Here is a 26,957-nt window from a genome sequence, read left to right as displayed (position 1 = left end):
TTCTACATTGGTGTTCTCTGATACGCTGAATCTGATTTTCGTTAAGATTCTCTGACTTCTCAATATTCTCAAATTTTCTCAGGCTCGTAACTTTTGATGGGTAAGACTAAACTTGATGAAACTTATATATTTAAAATCAGCATAAAAATCCGATTCTTTTGATGTAACTATTGATATCAAAGTTCCATTTTTTAGAGTTTCAGTTACTACTGAGCTGCGTCGCTCCCTACTAGAGTTTGTTACCACGAAAATTTAAAAAAAAATCAGCTACGCCCTTTAATTTTAGGCACAACAATATGCTGTGATTGTTTTTTCACCTCGATTTAAAATAAAATTTAATTACATTTGTTTATTAAGTATATATTTTCTGGTCGGGTTTTTGTTGCAGTTTTGGCTATAGATCCGAAGCATTATCACCGTTACTGCCTGAAGGTGGTAAATTATTAAATATGCCTATTTATTGATTCTGTTCCGTTGGTTGTTGAATTCAATGTTATCTACAAGCATTTTTCTTCTTGCGATTGATTAGATCTGTATACTAGTTTGTGGACAGACAGCCTTGTAGTTGAGATGGCTACAATTCATAATATGGGTTCTTTTTATATTCCATTTTAATGCTGTTGGTTAACAAATTTCTCTTATTGTATATTCGACCTCTAAAGAAAAAAAAACAACAACAAAGGTTTATACATACTTTCCAGTTGATATTCCTCCCAAATAGGGATATACCGAGGCGGGGTGGGGGTGTTCCATATCTCACCTCTCAAGAATGTCATAATTTATTTGTTATTCCGGCCTCTCTTATAATTTTCATAAATTCTTTCAACGTCTGCCATGTCAGTGGATCTATCTCCCCCTTTTTCTCAGGATTATTTTGATGTGTACTCCTCTGTGGGGCTCTATTAACTTTTGATTTATTTCTGGCCTAATTAAAAAAAACAGATTCAAAACTACAAATGAACAAAATTCCACCCTACATAGGAGGGAGCCGCTCCTCTCAACCACATAGCCCAGTTTACAACAATTTACTTTCCATTCAAATGTTAGGAAAATAAATCGGCAAGTAAAACTGTCGGGTAGATCTACAATTACAGAAAGTGCCTCCCTAGTACGCAGAACCGTTGCTCGTGAAGCAAAAGCAACAGGACCCCTCCCGTTGAATGCTTTTTTCGCAGGGTTATGCTTTCCCTTCTCTTGAAAATTTTCCAACACAGCTAATAAGACTGATAGGGTATAGAAAGGTACTTATAATATGTCTTAAGCCTTAGACATTTCAATAGACTGGATTATGTGTTGGGAGAGCCACAGGTACAATCGGGGAAGGGGAGAAAAATTAAAGACAGGAAAAAAATTAATTATTGGAAGATCATGGGTAGAAGTGTAAATATATTTTTGTATAAAGGGGGGGGGGATAAGTGAAAGATCCTGTTCTTCGCCAGTACCTTATATGACCCTCTAGGAGATAGGTTATCTTAATCAGTGGTGTTAATCAACGAAGATTTGGGGGTATTTTTCGAAATCTAGGTGGGGCGAGGGCAGATTTTGTAGTTTTTTTTTTTAGTTTGTGCCAAAAAAAGGCATGTTTCAATGAAAAGATCCTCTTGGTAATTTATTTTTATAATATAGTTGGAGGGAAGAAAAATTCAAGGGACCATTTGCCCCCTCCCCCCAGCTGCCTCCACTCAAATTATTCAATTCACCATATAGATAAAAAGAAGCTTAACTATACTTTGCAAATCCCTTTTGTTCAACATTTTTGTGTGCTGTCAAGAGGTCCTCAGAGAATTCCTGAACTAGACGGTTTACTTGTATTAATACTTTGTTTAAGAAAAACCCGTTCCCTCGAGAGTTTCGAAGAATATGACTTATTATGTATCATTCTTCCAAATCTAATGTAGGTGAAGGAGAAGCTTTGTCCAGTATTTTTTTCTTTTCTTTTTTACCTCTTTGTGGCCGCTAGGATTTTTGTAGGATTAACTTTAATTTATTCAGGCTTGCTTTGCAGATTCATACTGTTATGATTATAAAATCGTAGGCAGTCTTTTTCAGTTCTACGCGGTTTGAGGTTCTTTTTAATAAAAATTTTAACCTGAAACTAATTTCATGTATTTTGGTGTCTTAAAGTGATTATGGATTATTCACATTCCAGTTAACGTTTAAAACTGTCCGTCCAAGGCAGAAAAGAAAATTCTAGTTGAAACCTTTATGGAAAAATAATTGAATATTGATAATTCATTGCTCGTCAAAATATTACTTACCCAAGGTAAGGGAGAAGCTTAGGTTCGATCTCCCTGAAATCTTGAGATACCCCCCCCCCATAATTTCAATTCTCATTTAACATTATTTGCCTGTTTATGATTGTGCCTGCCAAGGCCTTGTCCAGGTTTCCGTTCGGGGGGGGGGTCACAAAAAACTTTGAGAAACATCAAAAATATATTTCTTTCAGACGAACATTTCAGGGGGGTCAAACCTCCTATACCCCCTGAATAAGGCCTTGGTGCCTGCCTTGACGAGGTGTCTTTGATCTAAGGAGGTGTCAAGGGTACACCCCCTCCTTATTCAGAAGTTTGAAAGTTGCACTAATAACAGGGGTGACGGGGCTAAAATCCCTGATGGAGGAGCCAAACTTGTTGGTGAATCCCCCTAAAATTAATTCTGTATCCGCTCCTGTGTAATCTGAACATTAGCATTAAAAAATAAATTTTACCCGGCAAGATGACTATTCATTTATAAGTCAGTTCTGAAGCCAATAATTCTTCCTACTCACGGGAAGGGGGAGAGGGGTGTTTACGTTCGTTCTCCCGGAAATCTTAAGATTTCCCGCATGATTTGAAATCTTACTACACTAGAAATGCCTATCTATGAACATGTCTGCTCTAGCGAGATGCTTGTGACCTGGAAGTTTGTCCAAATATATAAATGACACAGGAGAGCAAAAAGTTAGAAAAAAAAGAAGGTGAAATCTATATCTGTTTGCGAGAAAAGGAGAAATTACGAATCATAAGAAGAAGAGGGAAAAAAGCTAGAAACCTCTTATGTATGTTCTGGAAAATCGTATTATATTCTGCAAAATGAATTAAAACAATCTATCCAGTTTGCCAAGTTTAGAATATGCATAAGTTTCAGCTGGGACATACAGATCTAATGACATCTTTTGGATTGCAACAGTCATAACCATGTTCCTTAAAAATGAAAAATCGTGATCACTAAATAAATAAAAAAAATTCTTAAGATGTAGTCAAAATTGGATTTTTGTGTAGTTTAACCCTTACGCGATAAATCTTGTTTATTGCCACTTCAGCAGATAAAAATAGAATTGACATATATCAACGTTTAAGACAAAATCGTAATTTCACCGAAAACCCTCATTTGAATTCTCTCTCTCCCCCTCCTATTTTAACATGTGGACGTTGGACACGAAGATCCAAAGTCAGTTAAAAATAACAATTTTAAAATTCCAGCAATTACTTCTCCAGCAAAGAAGTCAGAAGTTATTGGCAGCCCGCCAACAGCAGCAGCATAATCGAATTGCACAAGCACACCAGCTTCGATTGCAGCAACAGCAACTTCGCCTGCAAGTTCAACAAGCTTCTCAACAGCAACAACCAGCACAGTTGTCTCCTAATTCTCTAGCAAGCATTGAGGACTTACTCAATGCCTCCAACCCACCCAACGTTTCCATACAGGTAACTATAATTTAATTGATTATTTGAAATTAATTAATTAATTAAAGGTACTGCTGAGCCCCATAAATGTAAATCTTGAGTTTATCTAAAGCGTAAAACTCAAAATTAAATATTGAGAGCAAGGATAAATACACGTTCACTTGGTAAGGACCGACTCAGGATTTTGTTCGGTGAGGGGGAATTAACATTTTTAGTTTGAAAAGCCAATTGTCTGACTCATTTGGAACTAGGGATTTTTGTTAGTTTTACTATGAAACTTAAATGACCTAATCTGAATAGCCACCTTAGAGAAGGGGTTTTGGGGCTTTGAACCACCTAATACCTGTAGATGATGATATAAAATCCAAATCATGAAAATAAAAAAATAATCCAAGCATATGTATAAATAATCCATTTGAGGAGGATGACATAACTAAATTTAAACTTTTGATTTGGAAAAGATTTCCGATGTGTTTGATCAAGATTAACTCCGCTTGCTAATAAAAAATAAATTTAAAGAACTCTATCTCAGCTCGTAAATGAGATATGAATAGTTTGTTCCCGGGAGAAGCTGGAAAAGTGTCTGGAATTTAGCCCTTTCAATATTCCCCTCCCCCCTTCCTCCTCGGGTTTTCACTTATGTTAGCCTATATTTAAGTATAGCTCTCGTACAGAGGGGACAAGGAGTTTTTCTGTATATAGTTGCCCCCCCCCCTAAAAAAGTGAAATACCAAACTTATAAGGGTAAATGACTTTTATTCAAAGAACTTACTCAAAGCGTGAATTTAAACCGAAAGTTCATAACACTTCCACATGATCTTCTGCGACGACGCAAAACAGTTTTCGTATAAGCCTACTGTAACCTCTCCGGAGGGGGCAATGTTTTAAGCAATTCGAGTGCGAAGATCGCATAAGTATTGCATTGTAGTACTATACCCATGTTTGAGTCCTTTGCAATCTTATTTTGCACTATTTGCAGCCGTTAATATACCACCCCTCTGACTGTATTTGATCAGATCAGGGTGAAAATCGTAAGTTGATAAGGCTACTTTTTTTTCACCGCAGATGCTTATGTGCAACTTCATGCAATGTTTGTGATTAAAAGTTCGGTGCCTTCACTTGTTTACAAGGCAAACTAGAATCGAAGTGTTTGTGGTGTTTTATTGAGGAATTGTCCTGTCTCCATCCCCTGGAGTCAAGGGTGTATCCAGTATTTTTGTTTGATTGGGAGGGGGAGTATAAAACAAAACTTTTAAAACCGCAAAAAAAAAATTGTTTAGACTATATACATTTTTGTTACGTTTTTACGAGTCGATAAAAATTTGGGGGGTACAACCCGTAACACCCCCTTCAGGATTCGGCCTTGCCTGGTGTGCATCTTGGAGTGTCACTTGCCATGATACTTCCATCGTATCGTGACTCTGCTTCTTGCCTCTTCGCGCCACGTCTGGCATACGCACCCCTACTTGGCGTACACGAGTTTTTTAAATGGGTACAACTCACTCGATACTTACACTCCTACCCGCCTTTACTCGTGGGTGTTAAAGGACTTATTATTATTGTTTAATAGCTCGTGATAATATGAAACTTATAACAAATAACTAGCATTTTAGCAGCTTTCATTGTTGTAACTACCACTTATCTAGTTGAGCTACACAAATAAATACTATGCAATGTAGTTGTATATAAATCATATAAAGGAACGACTTTTAGTTTTCCCTCTCAAAATGTCCCTTTTAAACATGCATGAATTGCCGGATTCTTAGAAGAGCCTGAATATTTTTATTTTTAATATGCTGTTAATTTTTTTTTTAAATCGGGCATAACTTGGAGTGATTTTTTTTTTTTTTAGATCGTCGCTGTCATGCTTAGAGACAGTATCTGACATTTTTGAATTAAAAGGAAAATAAATTTTGATATGATGTTCTCAAAGGGGGGATTAGCAGGGCAATGATTATTTGACCGCACTTTGGTCCTCCTGGTGTAGAGGCATTGGAATCAACTAAATAATTTGAACCTTTGGATTGCACTTACAACTCAAGCTAGCAGAAGAATTCGAGTCGAAAACTGCTCTGCAACCAGTGTTAGAAAAAAACGGTATACTATTGTGACAGTCCTAGGTACCCAGAGGAATTTTTCTAAGAGGAGAAGGGGTAAAATGTGCTGTCTTTTTGAGGGAATAGTTGTTTTATAAGGAAATGACACATTTTTGAATCATTGTTCTTTTCTTTCCTAATATCCGAAAAACAACTGTAAGGATCCTCCATTAGCAGACTCAATCTTACATACTCAATCACACACACACACACACATATGGCTGTTGGAAAACTATAAAAGAAATACAAATGCTCATTCCATACTGTAAGGATAGTAGGCCTATCCCCAACTATGAGGAATTTTATGAAAAATTTAGCGCTGCACAAAACTCCAGAAATTATACTAATGGAATTGTTCTTTGATAGGTCTTAGGTATCCCTTCCACTCCCCCCTGAAATCTCTTCTCTTAAAAAGGTGCCAGTAACGTGCACTTATTTTTACGACCTTGACATAATCTGTTGATACAGAATATCTTCTTTTTTTCTATTTCCGTAGGAGTGAATCACCAAGCATGTCTCCTGCAAGCAGACTAATATCTATTCAACAATTTGACATGCTCTATGCAATTAATACTTCCGCAACTCCAACTTTCTGTGAACAAGTGCAGAAATAGGCATTTGAGATCGTTTCCTTGTTGCCCAAGAAACTATGCTCTTCCTGTACTGTATAAGAAAATAGATAAGACGTGTATCATAGCTTTACACTTAGGGTAGGAATTCTGTATGGGGACTGTCCAAGACTATTCCTCCTTCCCCCCCAGAATTTTTTTTTAGAAAACACTAAATTGTATAAGAGTCCGGTTAGGCACGTGAGTAGACATTTATCTGGGCGAGGAAAAAGGCTAAGTTTGAAGAAATTATACAGACTGTGAACTACAATAAATAAATACATTTTTGGGAAAATTGTGAAAATACTGGGATTTTTTTCGGGAGGGGGTCGGGGCTGAAGCCCCTTCTCTTCTATGGTTGTGCCTGAAATGAGCACGAAGGTGTGTTTCAATCTTAAGTTATTATTAGAACATCCCATCGGGAAAATTTGAACTACCATGTGATGAAGATGGTGAAAATTTCTTGAGAAGAAAATAAGAGGAAAATAGAGTACTCAATCGTAGCCTTCATCACAAAGCTGTGTGGCTGCAGTGATATCTTACCATTGTGGAGTGAGTAAAATGTTGGCCTCTTTCAGGTCCCGATCATACTACCTCCACAGCGTGTGTCTTGGTTGGCCTCCTCTTCCTTCGGGCTGCCACTGACAGACTCTTGAGGGCAGTCTGTCTTCGGGCATGTGTAGAAAATGACCCAAAAATGTCCATCTTCGTTTCTTCATAACTTCGGTCACTGTGGGCTGGTTCGATTTCAGCCGGGTTTCCCTATTAGTAATTTTCTGATGCCAGCTGATTTTGACGATCCTTCGAAGGCAAATGTTTTCGAATCCAAGGATGCGTTTCTCAAGTTGTTGGTTGAGTTTCCAACGTTCACTGGTGTAAATCAATATAGACAGCACATTGCTGTTGAACAGGCGCGATTTTCAACGAAGTGAGTATTGTTACTTCTCCAAATTGGTGGCAGTCCGTTGAAAGCGCCTGATGCTTGTCCAATCCTTCTTTTGATTTCAAACATCTCTAGTATTCTCTATCCAACTTCCGGAGAATTTAAATTCGTGGATCGATTCAACAGTCTCATCGGAGCATTCAAGAGCTTTGGGGGATTCAGATGTGGACATAATTTTTGATTTGTCAACGTTGATCGACAATCCGACCTCTCGGGTTTTTTTTTTCAAATTTCATGGAATAGCAGCTGTAATTGATCTTTGGCGTCTTCTAGCAGTACTATATCATCTGAAAAGTCGAGATCAGCAAGTTCCTTGCTGTTGACGTTTGCTCCATAGTTCGTAGACTGTCTGAGCAAATAGTCCATTACTATCGTGAATAAAAGGGGTGATAATACAGATCCCTGTTTGACACCAGTTATGATTTTGAAGTATCTTGTAACTCCGCTTTCTGTTTGCACACAGCATTCTGTTTCTTTACACAGGGTGATAATCATTTCTACTATCTTGGGGGGGTATTTCATAGTATTTGAGCGTTTTCCATAAGATTTCTCGGTCAATCGAATCAAAGGTCTTTCTAAGTCAAAGAAAAGAAGATACAGCTTTTTATTCCATTCCTTTGAGTGTTCAACCAACATTCTCAGTGTAAAAATTAGGTCCTTATATGATCCAGGTCAGAAGCCATACAGACCCTTCCAGGTCAGAAGCCATGTTATTCATCACGAAGATGTTGGTCCAGTTTCTGCTGTAGTATAATAATTGACACAAGTTTACTAGGTATGGACAATATGTTAATGCCTCACCAGTTGCCACAAACAAGCTCGTCACCTTTTTTGAACAGCTTAGTGATGGTTCCTTTCGTCCAGTCACTGGGCACTTTCTGGTCACTCCATATCTGAGTTACCAGCTCAACATAAACTGTCATGCAGTCGCGAACTGAAGTTTTCAGCATCTCAAATGTAATGCCACCTACTCCTGGCATTCTTCCGCTCTTGTGCTTTCTGACTGAGGCTATGATTTCTTCTGGCGACAGCGGCTCTTCATTTACATCAAGAATCCTAAGTAGAGTTTCAGGAATTATATCTCGGTCATTTATTCTTGGTCTATTTAGTAGCTTCTTGAAGTGGGTTTCCCACCGCTCGTCAATCTTCAAAGGGTTCGGCCCGGGCCCTCCTCTTTACTTGTTTGTCTATTTATCTATACGCGTCTTGCATAAAAATCAATTCAGATGCGTCTGAGGCCGACAGAATGGAAAGTTTGCCTGATTTTCTTGCATCAATTAGTGTCCAGGTTTGTTCGGAAATCCATCTTTCTTTCTTTTTCTTCTTATAGCCTAATTTCTCCTCTGCCACTACTGTACGTGCTTTTCAGTTTCTCTCACTTACTTTTGAAATCAGTATTTGGTCCTAATTCCGATTGCAGGGATTCAAATCTATTTGAAAGTTCTAACTGGAGCATTCTTGTTGTTTCCTTGTCATTCAGTTTTTCAACGTTGAAGGGGTTTTATGTTGCCGGCTTATTGCTTTTCTGTGTCGCTTTTAACTTAAGATGGATCTTGGCAACCATTAGGCTATGGTCTGATTGTATATCAGCGCTTCTAATGCTTCTCACATCGAGTAGACTCTTTCGCCACTTGCGTGAGAAGAGGAGGTGATCAATCTGGTTGTGCGTGTGGCTATCTGGTGAAGTCCATGTATGTTTGTGGATGGTCTTGTGTTGAAACATTGTACCTCCTATGACAAGGTCGTTGTTCAGGGCGAAGTCGACAAGTAGTGGTCCATTTTTGTTCATGTCACCCATTCCATGTTGTCCCATGACTTCAGGACAGTAACTGTGACAAGATCCTACTTTCGGATTAAGATCACCTACGACACTTGTGGTATAATGTAGGAATTTTTAACAACAACACTTTGTATTGTTTCATTAAAGTTGTCTTTCTCTATTTCATCCGCTTCGTTAGTTGCTGCGTAGCAGGCAGCAAATGAGTTTTCCATGGGAAAGTTCAACCATGTATAAATAGTTCTTTCGTTTACAGGTATCCTTATTAAAGTCGCTTGCCTTCCTGTGGGTGACTTCTGTACACCTGCTTGGCGTCTGCTTTCATGTCCGTTGTATGCCAGGACATAGTCATCTTGTAGGGGTTCCGTCCCACTGTCAAGCCATCTAGTTTTACTGATAGCTGTTACATCTATATTGTATTGCATCACTTCTTTCAGTATCTGTTCAGTTTTGAGATCTGGCTCATCGTCCTCACATTCCAAAAATCCGATCTTCAGTCGTTGCTTCGTAGTTAAAAATCGGATCTGGGGGCATGCTGAGATTGTTAGGGGAGTAGTAGTCATATCTGAGGCTAGTGTCGACGATTCAGTTGCTGGTTTCTTTTTACAGGGACAGGTAGCAAGCCTATCGCCCAACCCTCCTTCTTTCGGAACCGGGCTTGGGACCGGTTTGGGTGGAGTTAAAATACACATTCATGCAGTACAATATTTTAAAAGCTTTCAGTTTTGAAAATAAAAAGATGTCGGTACAATTGAGTTCCAATACGTTTAAAAGGCTTTTGAAGAATCCTGATTTTTTTTGTTTGTTTTTTTTTTAGCAAAATTTTTAGTATTTCTCATTTTTTCAAAAAAATTTCTTTTTTTTTTGGTCTTCTATGTAATTTTTTCCACTATTGCTTGGATTTTGTAGTGGAATACAGACGAAGTATTATAATTGATTAAATATTCTTTGCATGTAAACCAGATAGATTTTTTGCAATTCTTTATATTTTTGTCCTACTTATGAACATGGCTGCTTCTTTATGGGCTGCTTTTTGTCTTGCCCTATCGAACTATTTAGTAAATCCGTTCTAGGTGCTTGGTTTATCTTTCTTAAAAAAGAAAATAAAAAAAAAATGGGGTCAGAAACCCCCAAAAGTTCTATTGAATTTTTGTGTTGCTTCTTGTGTGTTTCCTCTGAATTATGCAAGGAAAGACTGTCTATAGAAAAATTCGTCTTATGAGATGTGTTGTCAAAATTTAGCTAGTTCGGCATGACATTCAGTCCCTTCGAGTGAATGATTGACTCAGTCTTGGATTCTGCCAAGAAAGAGGTTTAAAAATCCATTTGACTTAGATAAATAGATTTATTGAACAGTTCAGCATTACATTTAAACATTAGAACCAAATAATCATCATATCCCCTCCCTCCCCCCGCAAGGCTTATGGCTGGGAATGCAGGGAACTTTATTTCTGTTCTATCACTTTTCACTGATGTTGCTTGTAGCGCTATAAACTGTGGCGGTAAGCTACTTGATAGGACACACTCTACTAGATTTTTCTCCTTCTTTACTCTGTCTTGAGCTTCTTCTTTTGGTCACCTCACCCCTGACGTAAATAGGTAATTTCTTATATTTTTGTCCCTTTTTAGTTTCAAGGTTTAGGACTATCTCTTCCTCCCCTTTCGAACTGTCTAGTAAGTTCATTTAAACCCATTTTAAGGGTTTGGTTTTTCTTCCTCTAAGAAAGGTAGATTGAAAAAAAAAACATATTCATGCATATATATTCGTAAAGAAACCGTTTTTATTGATTGCAAAATCTTTTTTTGTAAATATCCTAGGAAAAAAGCAAAAATTGCTTATCTATAGAAAAGACGGGCATTTGAAAAACGGTGTCAAAATTTAGTTAGTTTCGCATGATAGTCAATTGGCATTCCTCTTGGGTGCAGGTGCAATAATCACTAGAATTTATGCCGAGATTACAGTTTTAATATCAATTATTTTGTTTCTGTTTTTATTACTTTTTGTTAACAAAAGAAAGGGAGATTTAAAAAACAGAATGTGTGCCAAGAAACCCGCGGAGTTTTGTCGCGTTTGAACTTGACTCAGAGCAATTACCAACCCTGGCATTGGAATTGTTTAATGTGTGGGATGTATTCCGGACATTGACTGAGAGTTCACTTTTTCATGTTTCCTGAAAGTGAAAATGAACCCATTGGATTTTTTATTTTAAATTTATTCAATTAATGAAAAAAAAATTTGAAAAAGAAGGTTTTCAAAGAAAAGTAAAGGCCATTTTAAACTTAAGATCAACAGATACAAATACCTGTTGAAATTCAAATTCAAACGACCAGATATTACTATTAGTTTTTTATTTTAAATTTATTGAATTAATAAAAAAAAAAATCGGAAAAAGAAGGTTTTCAAAGAAAAGTAAAGGCCATTTTAAACTTAAGATCAACAGATACAAATACCTGTTAAAATTCAAACTTAAACGACCAGATATTACTATTAAAGAATAAATTAAACCCAAAACGAACAGAAATTAAATGAACAATCAATGCAAACAAACATACAATAGATACTAATATAATTAATAAATAAATCTTAAAATGAGTGAAACTTAAATTGAATATAAAAATCTAGCTTCTAACGAGCAAAATCACTACAAACAAGAGTTTGGGTATCACCACCTTCTCTCACTGTAAAACTCTTAAAACCTACTGCGTTATTGGATCTTTACTGAACGATTGATTTGGATATTCAATTTAAGTATTACTCCCTTTAAGATTTATTTATTCACTTATATTATTACTCATATTATGTTATTGCTATTAAGAACCATCCCTTCTATAAGAACCATATTTGCCACCAGGGCATAACTTATAACGACTACCCCCGGCCCTGGGGTTGTGTCGACCCCGGAGTTTTGTTATATGATCTTTTAACAAAATGACAACCTCAAAATTTTTATTGGATGTATTTGGGGGAAAAGGACGTGGATGGGTACTGGGTACCGGAACTCTCGATTCCCAATCGAATGAGCCCCTTTTGAAGTTTATACGACGAACGTTAAAATGGACTTCTTGCAAAAAAAATCAAAACAATCCTACAAACCTATATAATTTTTTAACCTAACCGAAAATATTGTTAGTTTATACTTACTTAAACCTTCTATATGAAGTGCCTCTGGGAAAAACAACAACATTTGAGCCGTGTGGCCTTTCCTATTGGTAACGCTATAGCGTTGCCTATAAGAAGTTGGACATCCGGGTTTGTGATTGAAGCTACTTATTTGTCAGACTTTCTTTGCTTAACAACAGAGGCTACAGTAATCAATTATAGTTCATTGTAATAATTTATTGAATAAGCGTAAACATTGTGTTCTATTGAATATGGTTCGAACGTTAAAATGGACTTCTTGCAAAAAAAAATCAAAACAATCCTACAAACCTATATAATTTTTTAACCTAACCGAAAATATTGTTAGTTTATACTTACTTAAACTTTTTCGCATGTTGACCAATGTTCTCTATAGCCAGAGCCGTTCCTAGGGTTGCTCGTGCCTAGGAAAAAATTAATTACAGTCCTCCCTCCCGGCTTAAATATAAGCAAAAAAGCAGAATCAAAGTGAAAAATTGGATCAAAATGAGCAATTCCCAAACCGCCCCCAAGCTATGTTGCCCGGGGCAACTTCCCTGATATTCCTATATTTTCCTTATGTTTAAATATTTTTATAACTTTTCATATATTTCTTCTTCGTGTGTTCCACGATTAATTCCTATGGGGAGAAGCAGCCATGTACATTTTGGGGAAGGAAGATCAGAGCCAAAATCTTGCAGATTCTCCCCATTTTCGTGGGTTTTTAAACGATTCTCTTATTTTTGCTTTTTGGATAAAATAGCTACAAAATATGACAACATAAAAATATACGCTCCAAAAGTATCACCGTGTAGTCCATTACTATCTGAGCAACCTATATCACCATTTTCTAGTCTCATAATTTCTTAAAGTGTGAAGAGCATGAAAATATTCGTGAAACACCCTTCCACCACCCTTGGACATCTTAGGTCTATTCTAATCGAAAACACCAATGTTTTAAGATCTTTCTTTTAATCATTTCAAAATTGTGAACTTTTTAGAGCAGTATCACATTTTCATCAGCGTTGCCACGTTGTTTCATGAAAATGAATATGCACAAATAATTAGTTAAAGAATGGCCTAACGTGCGTAAAACATTAACAAACTTTTGATTCCCATGTATGCTAAACCTTCAAAGGGAAGCTACACCTCTGAAGCTGATTGGTGCCAAATGTTTTGAACTTGTTTTTTTTTTTTTTTTTTTTGCTGAATTTTCATTCACCTTTCTTTTTTAAGCTCACACCCACTACTACCAAAAATGGTATAACTGCATATGGAGGCCCTTTTCATTAAAAAGTGATTTATTGGATGAAAACTGATTTATTTCCTATGTCCTTGGTACCTTTTCAATGGTCTAATTTTCAATATATGGGACGTTTCATTCAAATTATCTAATAATTTTTATTCTATTGGACTCCTTCACTGCACCCCACCTTCCCACCCAAAAAAAAAGAAAGAGACAACGTACATGCAATGTCTGTAGATTAAATCTTTTTTTCTTCTGCTTGTTATGCTTAGTTTAGTAATTCGACACTTAAAAAGCTATTTGTTATTTCTTATAGCATAGGAGCATTTTTGTGAGGTTTTGTCGCATGCCCACCGGCAATTGCCACTTTCATTTCTCAATATATTTTAGTTGACAGGCTATTTTTTTCATCTCGCGTTTTTTTTTACTGTTTTTCAGGCTGTTATTAAATTCAAGTAAATTATCGCTTTGGCGCCAGTCCTCTTTTTGCAAAGACAAATTCCTTTGGTTTTTGTTTCGACCGCTTTCGTTAGATTTCCATTTAAAAAACTATCGATTTTTTTGTTTATTGCTTCCATTAAAAAACTGCTACTTTTTATATATTTAATTCAATATAAAGCAAAATGCTTTAACATGTCACCAGTCTAACGGTAAATTTAAGCAAAGTCAATTATTGTGAGGAAACCGGTATTTTGTTTATATTCTTGATTTATGTTATAATCACTTTTATTCCATGTCAGTTTACTATGAAAATTGTATAATCGTTATATTATTAAAATCTAATGTTAAGTAAGGTTAATTATTATGTAAACAGGCGTTATATGTACATTATCTACTACTACTACTACTACTAATAACTCACTGCAGCACCAAGCCGCCTGAGGCCAACACAGCTACACACGCTCCTCCTCCAACCTAATCTATTTAAAGCCTCCCTCTTTACACCCTCCCAGGAAGTTCCCATTTCCTTTAAATCCTTATTTATGACATCCTCCCAACCCAGACAAGGACATTATCGATTTATGTCAAATTGTCACTTTTATTCTATGTTATTTTATTGCAAAAATTGCAATAGTAAGATAGTCCATTAGAGTAAGAAAACACCTTGAAGTCAATCCCGAATCCATGATTTTTGTTCGGGGGGGGGGCTTTGCAAAAACACTTAAAAACACATCAAAGATATGTTTTAGTATTTTTGTTACTTTTTTACGAGTTAGCCTTTTTTGGGGGGGGAGGGGTTAAACACTTCATCCCCCTGGATTCGGCCTTGTTTGAAGTTACAAATTTGCTCAATATATTAAAACCATGATAAATAAAACATGGATTAAGTATAGTTAATTATTGTAAAAAAAAGCTGGATCCCTACGTATATTATTAATTTATGTCATAATCGCTTTTGTTCCAATTCAGTTTAAAACGTTCAATAGTCAAAATCTGTTTTAAATAACCTAAATATACAATAAAATAGTACCAATAATAATGGGGTTTCACTGAGCAGGTAAAATGTGTAACCAATAGCCTTGGAACCGCAGATGGTCCAAAGTTGAATGTCTGTGGCTTTCTTATTAGCTAATGGGGATTTATACCATTTAAATATTAATGTAAATGTAACGACACTTAGCCCCTTTGAGTGAAAAAAAAAGAACAACAAACAAAACAGAAGCCAAGAATTCTAACTCGGAAATGCTCGTATCATATTACTGAAACCAGTAAAATCAGTCTATGATTTGTTCTTTTCTCTTTGACTCGGAGATAATTGCAAAATAAATATTTATGTTTGACGTGGCCTGATAAACATCATTATAAACATAGTTGTATATGAATAAGTTATCTCACTTTAGCTGCTGAGTGTTCTCTTATGTTTCCTTTTCCCTCTTGTTATCGTGTTTTCTGCTAAAGAGAAAAATTAAAATATAGGAAGAGTCTTGGCTTCTGGGCCTTAATGTGTATGTATGGTTATGTGTTTTGGGGTTTGAAGTAATTAATAACTACAGTTAGGTTTTAGTCCGTTGTTCAGTTTATCTTCTACAGGTTACACTGTATTCCGGTTTAACAATCAGTGTAGACTTAAAAAGTATTAACATCAGGGTAAATTTTTTCCTCCAGCTTAAAAGCTAATGTGAGCTTTAAGGCGATTACTTATTATATTTTTAGCTTATATTTTGATTTTATGTGTATATGAAATTTGGCAAAGATTTTAAATTTGCATGTTATGGAAATGCAACCAGATTTTCTTTTCTTTTTTTTAGCAGAGAAATGAGGCTCCTCAAACATCTCCTGGTTTCAGCAGTCCAATAAGTGGTAGTCCTGGTGGCAACAATCAGATCTCACCTAATCCCTCGAGGCCCATTTACTCTCCACATGATCAGGGAACTAACTTCAATCCAGGGTATGCACATGTTTTTCTATGCTGAAAGCCAATAATAAATGGTATTTGCATTTCCCAAACTACCCTGAAGCCTTTGGTTGTTAAAAAAAGAAAACCTCCGTATGCTGATGTGCTGTCTTTTGCCTAAATCGTAAATGCACATTTACGTATGCTTGACGCAAAAAGCCCTGCTGGGTCATGGTCAGAAATAACAAAAGGGAAAAAAAGAAAGAAAACACCATACAAACCATTAAATGAATCAATTGAACAATTAAGCAAAACTGTTAAAAAAGAAAAAGCAACATAAAAAATGGCTAGTAAAAAACAAAAACAAAAGACAAACGAATAGTAGGACGCTCTCTCGGAGTGATGCCTGCGCGATAAAAAAAACGCCCGCAAGATTCCCAGTCTGTATATAAACCCGTTCCCCAAAAAATTTTACACCCTCAACTTTTACCCTTCATCCACTCTAAAAACTCCATTTCTCAAATCGCTTACACACTTTCCCTGAAATGTTAAAATATTCCTCTAACTCTCCACATATCGGATAACTAAGGATCATTCTTCATTCTAATTTGAAGATCCCAGCTCAATATCATTTAACTCAACTTCTTTCAATTCAACCCCATGGAACTCAATCCTCGTTCAAATCAACCCGCGTTCAAATTCAATCCTCATTCATCTAAACATCTATAACGAATACATATAATTACAATATATAAATTACACAACCTATTACAATGTATATATACATGATTATAAAATATTTTATAACATATATATATATATATATATATATATATATATATATATATATATATATATATATATATATATATATATATAAAATATATATATTATAATATATATATATTACAAAACAATACATATAAAAACCTTAACAATATCTATATATAATTAAAAATATAATATACATATATATAATGTAATATATATAATTACAACATATAAATTCCAATACAATATATAATTACAAAACCCAGTATAAAACAAAGAAGTTCTGTCAAACGCCGTAACCATGATCGATTGTCTAACAAGAACTAATGACTAAATGTATTTTCGCTTGCAAAACGAACTATATGTCAGTGATAGAGAGGAAATAAAAACGAAAAAGGAGTAGAGAAAAACAACTCTTCACAAGCTTTAAATCAGTGACGTAATACCGAAGCATACACTAAATAAAAAAAAATGCCAATACCTGGAGATTGAACAGACTAAATCTGTGTGAGTTATTCTTAGTTCTTACTAAGTCATGTTAAGCCGAAATATGGCATTATTGCGCTAGAGCGCATAATAGGCGTTTTGAATCCCATATAGGCTGGTGGTATCTCTTTGATGCAACATGAATAATAAAAATTCGTTTTTAAACCGCATTTTATGGTAAAGTAAGCGGAGTAAATCACTTTAAAAAGGCAAAAGAAGATGAAGACACTAAACAAAACAAATATCGCAAAAGAACTGGATTAAGTAACATTGTAAAACAAAAGAAATACAAAGACACTAAAAAGTATTTGATCAAAATATTATGTAAATAAAAATAAAATTTTATATAAAATAAAATCACATTATTTAAATGTTAAACATTTTAAGCATTTTGATGAATAAATCATACGCTACTACTACTACTACTAACAACTCACCGCAGCACCAAGCCGGGTGAGTCCAACACAGCTATCCACGCTCCTTCTCCATCTAATCTATTAAAAGCCTCCCTCTTTACACCCTTCTAGGAAGTTCCCACATCTTTCTCTATGACATCCTCCCAACCCAACCGCGGACGACCTGCTTTCCGTTTAGCCCTAGACTGTTGGCCGAAAAGGGCAATCTTCAGCAATCTGTCATCCTTCATCCGCAGTACGCGTCCCAGCCAACTCAAGCTTTCTCACATTATAGCCCTAGAAAGCGGGATTTAGCTATACTTTTCGTACGTCAGCCTTTACGGTCAGTCACCCAAGTACCCAGAACATATCAAAATAGATCAAACCTAAATTTTATATAATAAAATGCTTCATTCTTGTTTCAGTGCCAAGCCTATATCAGAACAACTGTATTGGAGGGTGAAATGGACTTATTCGTAGATAAGCTTATTCCTTTGACTTCCATTTAACTTTTTGCAAATTCAGTATATCCGTCACACAAAACCTACAAATAATCTTACGGCTATTCGACCACCGAGATACAATAAATATTTTTTAATATCAATATTTATAATTCATAAATATACAAAGTTCGTGTGATAAAACAACAAGGAAAAATAATTAAGAAAAAAAATAAAACGAGAATGAAGCAGATCGTCCGCGATTGAAGTGGGAGGATGTCATAAAGATAGATTTAAAGGAAATGGGAACTTTATGGGAGGATGTAAATAGGGAGGATTTGAATAGATTTGGATGGAGGAGGAGCGTACGTAGTCATCTTGGTATCAGGTGGTTTAGTGCTGAGATGAGTTGTTAGTAGTAGTAGTGTATTATTTATTGTCCGAAATACATTTAAGCATTTTAATTTTATTTTTATTTACATAATACTCTGATTAAACACTTTTTAGTGCCTTTGTATTTCTTTTGTTATACAGTGTTATTAATCTGGTTCTTTTGCGATATTTGATTTTTTTTGTGTGTGTTTTTTTTTTTTTTGTCTTTTTAATGTGATTCACTCTGCTTGCTTTACTGTAAATGTGGTTTAAGAACAAATTTTTACTGTTAATGTCTGTAGTGAGTTGTTAGTTGTATTAGTAGTAGTAGCAGAGTTCCAGCCAATGTATTTCAGCATGCATTAGTACTGCATTAGTATGCATTAGTATTAATACACCGTGTATTAGTAGTAGCAGTAGATTTCCAGCGAGTGTATATCAAAAATTTTTGTTGTTAATGTTTGCGGTGAGTTTTTAGTTGTATTAGTAATAGTAGTAGATTTCCAGCCAATGTATATCACCATTCATTAGTATGCATTAGTATTAATACACCATGTATTAGTAGTAGTAGTTTATGTCCAGCCAGTGCATATCACCATGCCTGAAAATCACCCTCGTTTTACCTGTCTGTTTTTTTGTTGTTTTTTTTCTTTGTTGTTTTATCGTATTTCATGCACCCCCCCCCCCCCCCCATATCAATAGTAGTCAGAAATGAACGCAAACCTGAAATAATAAGAACAATACGCTGAATGAAGTCTTGATATTATTTTATTCTCATTTTTTATGGACTTTCTTGTGCGGTATGTGTTTTTCTTTTGTTTCAAATGTGCACTCATTGATCTTAACCTTGCCTACCAGATTTTTTTTGTCAATGTTGTATTAGATGGTTTGCTTTTTGTGGTATTGAACAGTCATATAAGCTGTGCCTACAATACTTCTTAATATTAGTGTAAGGGGTAGGAAGGAAATAACTCTTCACGAGTTAATTCACTTTTAATCATTCATATAATACCGAAGTATTCATTAAATAAAATAAATACCGATAATTAGAGATCAAGTAGCCCGAGTCATAGTAATCCTTAACTCTAATCAAATTCTATCTAGCTATTATATTACTTCCTTATAGGGTTGTAGTAAAAGCCAATGGACACAATTGACAGTTATTCCGAGAATAATATTCTACAAAAAATGAAACTTATTATGAAAATTAACTTTTGCAATCAGTGATGTCAATTCATGGAAATTAAGGGGGGAATGTATACTTCAAAAAAAGACCTTATAAGAAATATATATTTCAGGAAAAGACCAAAAAAGTCATATTTCAATAAAAATACAATAATTGCGGTATTTTCCAAAATTGAGGGGTACAGCCTTGACCGTCCCCCTCCAATTGACCCTAATAATTTGATACAACTTCTCGTAACTACAGTTATTAGTAATAAAAAAAGAAAAGAAGTACTATCAAAACATATATTAAAAGGCAAAATAGACCTAATTTGTATTTTTGGGAGAAGCCATTTTGGCATGTCTATTTATAAACAAGATTAAGATCAAATAGATAAACACCTTATAAAAGAGATGAAAGAAAAGGGCATTATAGAATGTTGAAAAATCCAAAAGAGTAAATTTAAAATATAAGAAGACTAAAAATATGAAAAGGGATAAGAGAGGAAAGTAAACATTACAAAGAACTAATCTATTACTAAATGTTGACACTAACGTGGGTATAAAACTAGACATGTATAAATATATATATATATATATATATATATATATATATATATATATATATATATATATATATATATATATATATATATATATATATATATATATATATATATATATATATATATGAAAAGAGAAATCATCAGTGTAACAGCACAAATATATATATATATATATATATATATATATATATATATATATATATATATATATATATATATATATATATATATGGGAAAAAAATTAGAGAACATTTTGAAGCCACTATTTATCCATTATTTCTCATGAACATTATTTATCCACTATTTCTGATGAACGGGGGTCTTCTAAAGAATCTCACTGGGTAAGGGATGGGACTCCTCCTTTTCCTGTGTGCAAGTATCTGTGGCTGTTGCAAGCCACAAAAAAAAGAAATGCTTACAAAAATGGTAACTGACCTGAAAAGTTCAAACGAAATCATGTAGAGCTCAAGTTGGAATGAAGCGAATTGAGAATCATCCTTACGCTGCGCCCTGGGAAAGCTAAATTGTCCAGCTACATGCGGGCTTCCTCTTCTATGAAAGTTCTTGAAATAGGTATTCCAGCGGAATGCTTCATAAACCTTGTTTTTACCATCTTGTAAAATTTTAGAAAATATGAGCAATTTCATGGCCCTTAAAAATGGGAGAAGACTACAGTTTAATTAAAGAATAATTTAACTTAAATTTTAACAGCTTTGATACATACAATATAATGCGGTTGGTGAGTTTACAGGAACAACGACTCGTAACTATAATCGTTGGATATGTTCCTTGATAAAGAAGATTGATAAAAAATGATTTGTCTTGATACTACCGTAAGCGGCTTGTGTTTCGATGTTTATTTTTTTATTGTTGTTGCTTCGTTGACCATTATTGTTTTGTAGATTCTCATATTCCCTTTTGCTTATTTGTCTATTTTTTCTTTTGTCCTTACTAAGTTTATTGTTTAAACCAATATACCAGTTTTGTTTACTTTATTCGCTTTCCTTTTCTTTTTGGTACCAGTGTTGGGATCGGCGCTGCACGTTCGTCACCTCTCGGAACCCTGGGGTCTTTTCAGCAAGGAACTATAAGGGTATCCCAAGTATGTGTTTTGCCCTTTTTTTAATACCGACCTTACAATACCTTATTTTTGCTTTTATGTATGTTATTGAATTGCTTAATTGTATAAATAGGATAAATCAAGGTCATATACTGCAGCGCTTAAAGCGATTCACAGTAGGATTTTACTTGTACGATAATTCAGCTAGTGCTGTTTGGATTTGCTTGGATTTAAACCCGACACAGCAGAGGTTCAGCTTGAATTTAGTACTAGATTTATCTGTGCTAGATTTAAGTCTGAAAAACGAAATGCTAAAAGCGCGAAATTTTTAAATATTTAAAGAAAAAATATTAGACGTTTCCGAAACAAAGGGGCTTTCAAACTTTTCCTTCTTGGATTCTGGAGATTCATCGCCCCTTCCCTCTCCTGAAAAAATTTTTTGGGTTGTCGATAATTTCCAGCGGAGCGAGCTACAGAGATAAGAAACGTGGAAATCATGCAAAATTGTGGAATATAAATGCTGGTTATTTGGCAAATAATTAGGCAAAAAACGGCTAACTTTATTTTATTTAAAATAAATCCTCCTCTTCGGACTATTAGATCGGCCAGAACAGTTATGTGAAGAAACAATTCCCTGTAATTCAGAAGAAGTTTCTGGTGGAGGAAGGAGTCTTATGCTGAACCATTTTTAGAACCATTTTAGTATTTTTATAACCATGCGTTAATGATGCTAACAATAGGATTAAACATGTCAACAGATTGGTTTCTAGATTTATATACTCAATATAGACTAACCAAATTTCAAATAATTTGAACGTGGTTTAGTTTTCTTTAAAAAGGCACTGACTGATAGTATCTTTGAATTTCGACAGAAATATGAGAGGTGAAGTTGTGGATCTTTTTGCTACCTTAGAAAGTAGTTGAACTATGAAAATTAAACATTCAGGAATAGTTTAAAACCTAAGCATTGCATATGAAAGGTCTTTTTTCATGTATCTATCTCCAAGTATCAATGACCTGGAGCGAAAGGTTGTGTCATGATTATGCACGTGGAACTTACGGAAATAGATCTATTGTATAAATAGGGCAGGGAAGTGTTTTGATTCTCACTCCTTTGCAAAATCCTGAAAAAATCCTAAGTAATCGGGAGATTAGCTACTTTACCTGAGAGTTACCAAGCCAGATCTCCAACTTCGAAATTATATTTGAGACGTCAAAATTACAAGAAACCGGTTTTTTTGCGCTACCGGTGGAAGGTAAAAAAGAAACTAACACAATTTAAAATAAAGTCTTAGGATTGTATTTGAATTACCATTCTTAAGAAAGCGGAAAATCCATTAATTACTAATAAAAGCCGCCTAAATATCAGCTCTTTGTAGGTATAAATAAAAACAGTTCAGAAATTGTAAGTAGCTCAATGGAACCCCTATTTTCTTATTTAAGAGACAACTGCTCTTGATTACACCATTGTAAGCTATTCGGAACGCCATATTAGTTTTCAAGAATCTAAGAGGCTTCGTGATAGTCCCGTTCACTAAAACATGTACACTAAAACAACTAGTTAAAAATGGTTTTCAAGTAAAATGAGATTCGTAAGAAATGGGGCCTCAAGCTGCAGCTTTAACAATCGTACTGAGTCTGCTTCTGTCTTTTTTCTATTTTATTGTTTTTTGTTTGTTTTACGATTGCTTCAAGGTTTACCAACTCTTGGCATCTTAGCGTACATTTTGCACGGAAGGGGCTCTAGCTGCAGGTCTTTCAAACACCTTTAGTAAGTCTGCCCCTTTTCTTTTGTTTTAAGTTTTAAGAACTCTGTGAACATCTTCAGCGTACTTGTTGCATGAATTAAGCGGCCTCAAGCTGCAACTTTTCAATCGCCTTAAGTCTGTATCTTTCTTTTTTCTTCTTTATTGTTTTTGTATTATTTTTTACTTTGTTTCAAGTTTTTAGAAATCTGTGACATCATTAGCGTACGTTTTTATGGCACTTGGTATTAACCAAGTGACATATAGCAATCGCAAATTCTGTCGGTCTGTCGGTCTGTCTGTTGGTCCCGGTTTTGCTACTTTAGGCACTTCCAGGTAAGCTAGGACGATGAAATTTGGCAAGCGTATCAGGGACCGGACCAGATTAAATTAGAAATAGTCGTTTTCCCGATTTGACCATCTGGGGGGGAGTCGGGGCCGGTTAATTCGGAAGAAATAGAAAAAATGAAGTGTTTTTAACTTGATGGGAAAAATAAGCACAAGTCCTAGATACATGATTGACATAACCGGAACGGATCCGCTCTCTTTGGGGTAGTTGGGGGAGGGGTTAACTCTGAAAAATTAGAAAAAATGAGGTAAGTAAGTTAAAAAAAAAAATTTAACTTACGAACGGGTGACCGGATCTCAATGAAATTTGATATTTAGAAGGATATCGTGTCTCAAAGCTCTTATTTAAAATCCTGACCGGATCTGGTGATATTGGGGGAAGTTTGGGGTGGGGGAACCTGAAATCATGGAAAACGCTTAAATTGGAGGGATCGGGATGAAACTTGGTGGGAAAAATAAGCAGAAGTCTTACATATGTGATTTACATAATTGGAACGGATCCGCTCTATTGGGGGGGGGGGGGGGGGTAATTCTGAAAAATAAGAAAAAATTACGTATTTTTGACTTACGAAGGAGTGATCGGATCTTCATGAAACTTCATATTTAGAAGGACCTCGTAACTCAGATCTCTTATTTTAAATTTCAACCGGATGAAGCGTAATTGGGGGGGGGGGGGAGTTGGGGGGACCGGAAATCTAAGAAAATACTTAAAGCGGTGAGATCAGGATGAAACTGGGTGGGAAGAATAGAAACCTGTCTAAGATACGTGACTGACATAATCGGACCGGATCTGCTCTTTTTGGTGGAATTGGGGAGGGGGGGGGGGTAATTTTGAAAATTGAGGTATTTGTAACTTACGAAAGGGTGACCAGATCTTAATGAAATTTGATATTTAGAAGGATCTTGTGCTTTAAAGCTCTAATTTTAAATTCCGACTAGATCCAGTGACATTAGGGGGAGTTGGAGGGGGAAACAGGAATTCTTGGAAAACGTGGAAATTGGGATATTTTTATCTTTCGAATTGGTAATCCGATCTTAATGAAATTTGATATTTAGAAAGAATTCATGTCTCAGAGCTCTTATTTCAAATCCCAACCAGATCTTTTGACATTGGGGGGAGTTGGAGGAGGAAATCTTGGAAAGCACTTGGAGTGGAGGAATCGGGATGAATCTTGGTTGATAGAATAAGCAAATGTCCTTGATACGTGATTGACGTAACCGTACTGGATTTGCGCTCTTTGGGGGAGTTGGGGGGAGGGGTTCAGTGATTTGGCGAGTTTGGTGCTTCTGGACGTGCTAGGGCGATGAAAATTGGTAGGCGTGTCAGGGAGCTGCATAAATTCACTTGATAGTCATTTTCCCAGACTCGACCATGTGGGGGGCTAAAGGGAGAGGAAAAATTAGAAAAGATTAGGTATATATAACTTACGAGTGGGTGATCGGATATTAATGAATTTTGATATTTAGAAGAGTATCGTGACTCAGAGCTCTTATTTTAAATCCTGACCGGCATTAAGCCTCTGATTTTCATTTTAAATCAATTCATTGATTCTTAGAATTTTGTTAGAACTCATACCAAATGAGCTCTTGGCTCTTAGCTCTTCTTGCCTCGTCACAAGTGCCATATGAGCTCTTAGCTCTTGTTTTTATTGTTTTTTCTGTTTTACTTCTGTTTTAAGTTTTAAGAACTCTGGACTCTTTTAACATGTATTTTGCATGAATTAAGGGGCCTCAAGTTGCAAAGTTGTAGCTCTTTCAGTCGCGTAGAGTCCTTTTTACGGCACATAGTAAATATCAAGTGGCAAATAGCGATCGCAAATTCTGTTGGTCTGTCGATGCCGGTTTTGTTAGTTTAGGCAGTTCTAGATAAGCTAGGACGATGAAATTTGGCAGGCATATCAGGGACCAGACAAGATTAAATTAAAAATAGTCGTTTCCCCAATTCGATCACCTGGGGGGGGGACGGTTAATTCGAAAAAAATAGAAGAAATGAGGTATTTTTAACTTACGAACGGGTGATCGGATCTTTATGAAATTTGGTATCTAGAAGGATATCGTGTTTCAGAGCTGTTCTTTTAAATCCCGATCGGATCCGGTGACATTGGGGGAGTTAGGCGACGAGGGGAACCTAAACTCTTGGAAAACGCATAGAGTGGAGGGATCGGGATGAAATATGGTGGAAAAAAATAAGCACAAGTCCTAGATACGTGATTGACATAACTGGAATGGATTCGTTCTCTTTGGGGGAACGGAAATCTTGGAAAACGCCTAGAGTGGAGAGATCAGGATGAAACTTGGTGAGTAGAATAAGCAAATGTCGTAGATACGTGATTGACGTAACCGGACTGGATCCACTCTGTCTGGGGGAGTTAGGGTGGATCCAATGCTTTGGCGAGTTCGGTGCTTCTGGACGTGCTAGGACGATGGAAATTGGTGGGCGTGTCAGGGACCTGCATAAATGTACTTAATAAAGTCGTTTTCCCCGATTCGGCCATCTGGGGAGGCTGAAGGGAGAGGAAAAATTAGAAAAAAAGAGGTGTTTTTTAACTTACGAGTGGGTGATCGGATCTTACTGAATTTTGATAGTTAGAAAGACCTCGTTTCTCAGAACTCTTATTTTAAATCCCAACTGGCATTAAGCCTATGATTTTCCTTTTAAATTAATCTATTGATTCTTAGAGTTTTGCTAGAGGTCATGCCATATGAGCTCTTGGCCCTTGGCTCTTCCGACCTCGTCACAAGTGCCATATGAGCTCTTAGCTCTTGTTTTTTCTTTTTTTCATGTTTGAAGCAAACATCATGTTTTCTTTGCCTTTTCGTTTCTTCTTTTCTTTACTTCTTTAAGCTTTCTTTTTAACGCCTTTAGTGTAAATTTTGCATGAATGATTGGGCCTCTGAGTGCTCTTTCGATCGTCCTTAATCAACTCCTATCTGTCCCCCCCCCTCATTTTTTTTATTATTTCCCTTTCAAGTTTTACGCACTTGAAATTGCTTTGGCCGGCATACTTTTTCCTATATTCTTACTTTTATTTTCGTTTTTAGGTCGGATCTTTAAATTCTCCACTAAGCACTAGTCTTCGTCAAGTCCAACAGCAATCACAAAATCAGTTGCAATTTTCGGTGAGTTAATTTAGATTAAATGAGTGTTATTCTCTCTGTCACCTTGTCGCTCTGTTTTTGTGGCACTTGGTATTAACCAAGTAATCTTTCCAAATTTGGAAAAATTAGAAAAAATGAGGTATTTTTATCTTACGAACGGGTGATCAGGTCTTAATGAAATTTGATATTTAGAAGGATATCGTGTCCCAGAGCTCTTATTTTAAATCCCGACCGGATCCAGTGACACTGGGGGGAGTTGGAGGGGGAAACCTAAAATCTTGGAAAACGCTTAGAGTGGAGAGATTGCGCTGACAATTGGTGGGAAAACTAAGCACAAGTCCTAGATACATGATTGGCATAACTGGAACGGATCCGCTCTCTTTGGGGAATTGGGGGGAGAGTTAATTCTGGAAAATTAGAAAAAATGAGGTATTTTTAATTTATGAAGGAGTGATCGGACTTTAAGAAATTTCATATTTAGAAGGACCTTGTAACTCAGGTCCCTTGTTTTAAATTCCGACCGGATCCAGTGTCATTGGGGGGGGGGGATTGGAAATTTTGGAAAAGGCTTAGAGTGGAAAAATCATGATGAAACTTTGTGGGAAGAATAAGCAAAAGTCCAAGACACGTGACTGACAAAACTGGACCAGATCCGCTCTCTTTTGGGGAGTCAGGGGGGGGGGACGGATAATTTGGAAAAATTTGAAAAAGTAAGGGATTTGT

The 26,957-nt window shown here is 35.8% G+C and overlaps 1 protein-coding gene across 1 annotated transcript in view; it reads left to right on the top strand.

The window, feature by feature from the left end:
- LOC136030821 (nuclear receptor coactivator 2-like) overlaps positions 1-26,957 on the top strand; it is a 228,908-nt gene that overhangs the window by 178,160 nt on the left and 23,791 nt on the right. Inside the window, exons 12-15 of the mRNA XM_065709866.1 lie at positions 3,462-3,686; positions 15,703-15,842; positions 21,006-21,084; positions 26,178-26,255. Coding sequence (XP_065565938.1) covers positions 3,462-3,686; positions 15,703-15,842; positions 21,006-21,084; positions 26,178-26,255 — 522 coding nt within the window. The remainder of the gene's footprint in view (positions 1-3,461; positions 3,687-15,702; positions 15,843-21,005; positions 21,085-26,177; positions 26,256-26,957) is intronic.

This window comes from Artemia franciscana, chromosome 9 (genome assembly GCF_032884065.1).
Source record: "Artemia franciscana chromosome 9, ASM3288406v1, whole genome shotgun sequence".
NCBI lineage: Eukaryota > Metazoa > Arthropoda > Branchiopoda > Anostraca > Artemiidae > Artemia > Artemia franciscana.
The sequence above is the reverse complement of the archived record's forward strand: the minus strand, read 5'-3'. Positions and strand labels throughout refer to the sequence as shown.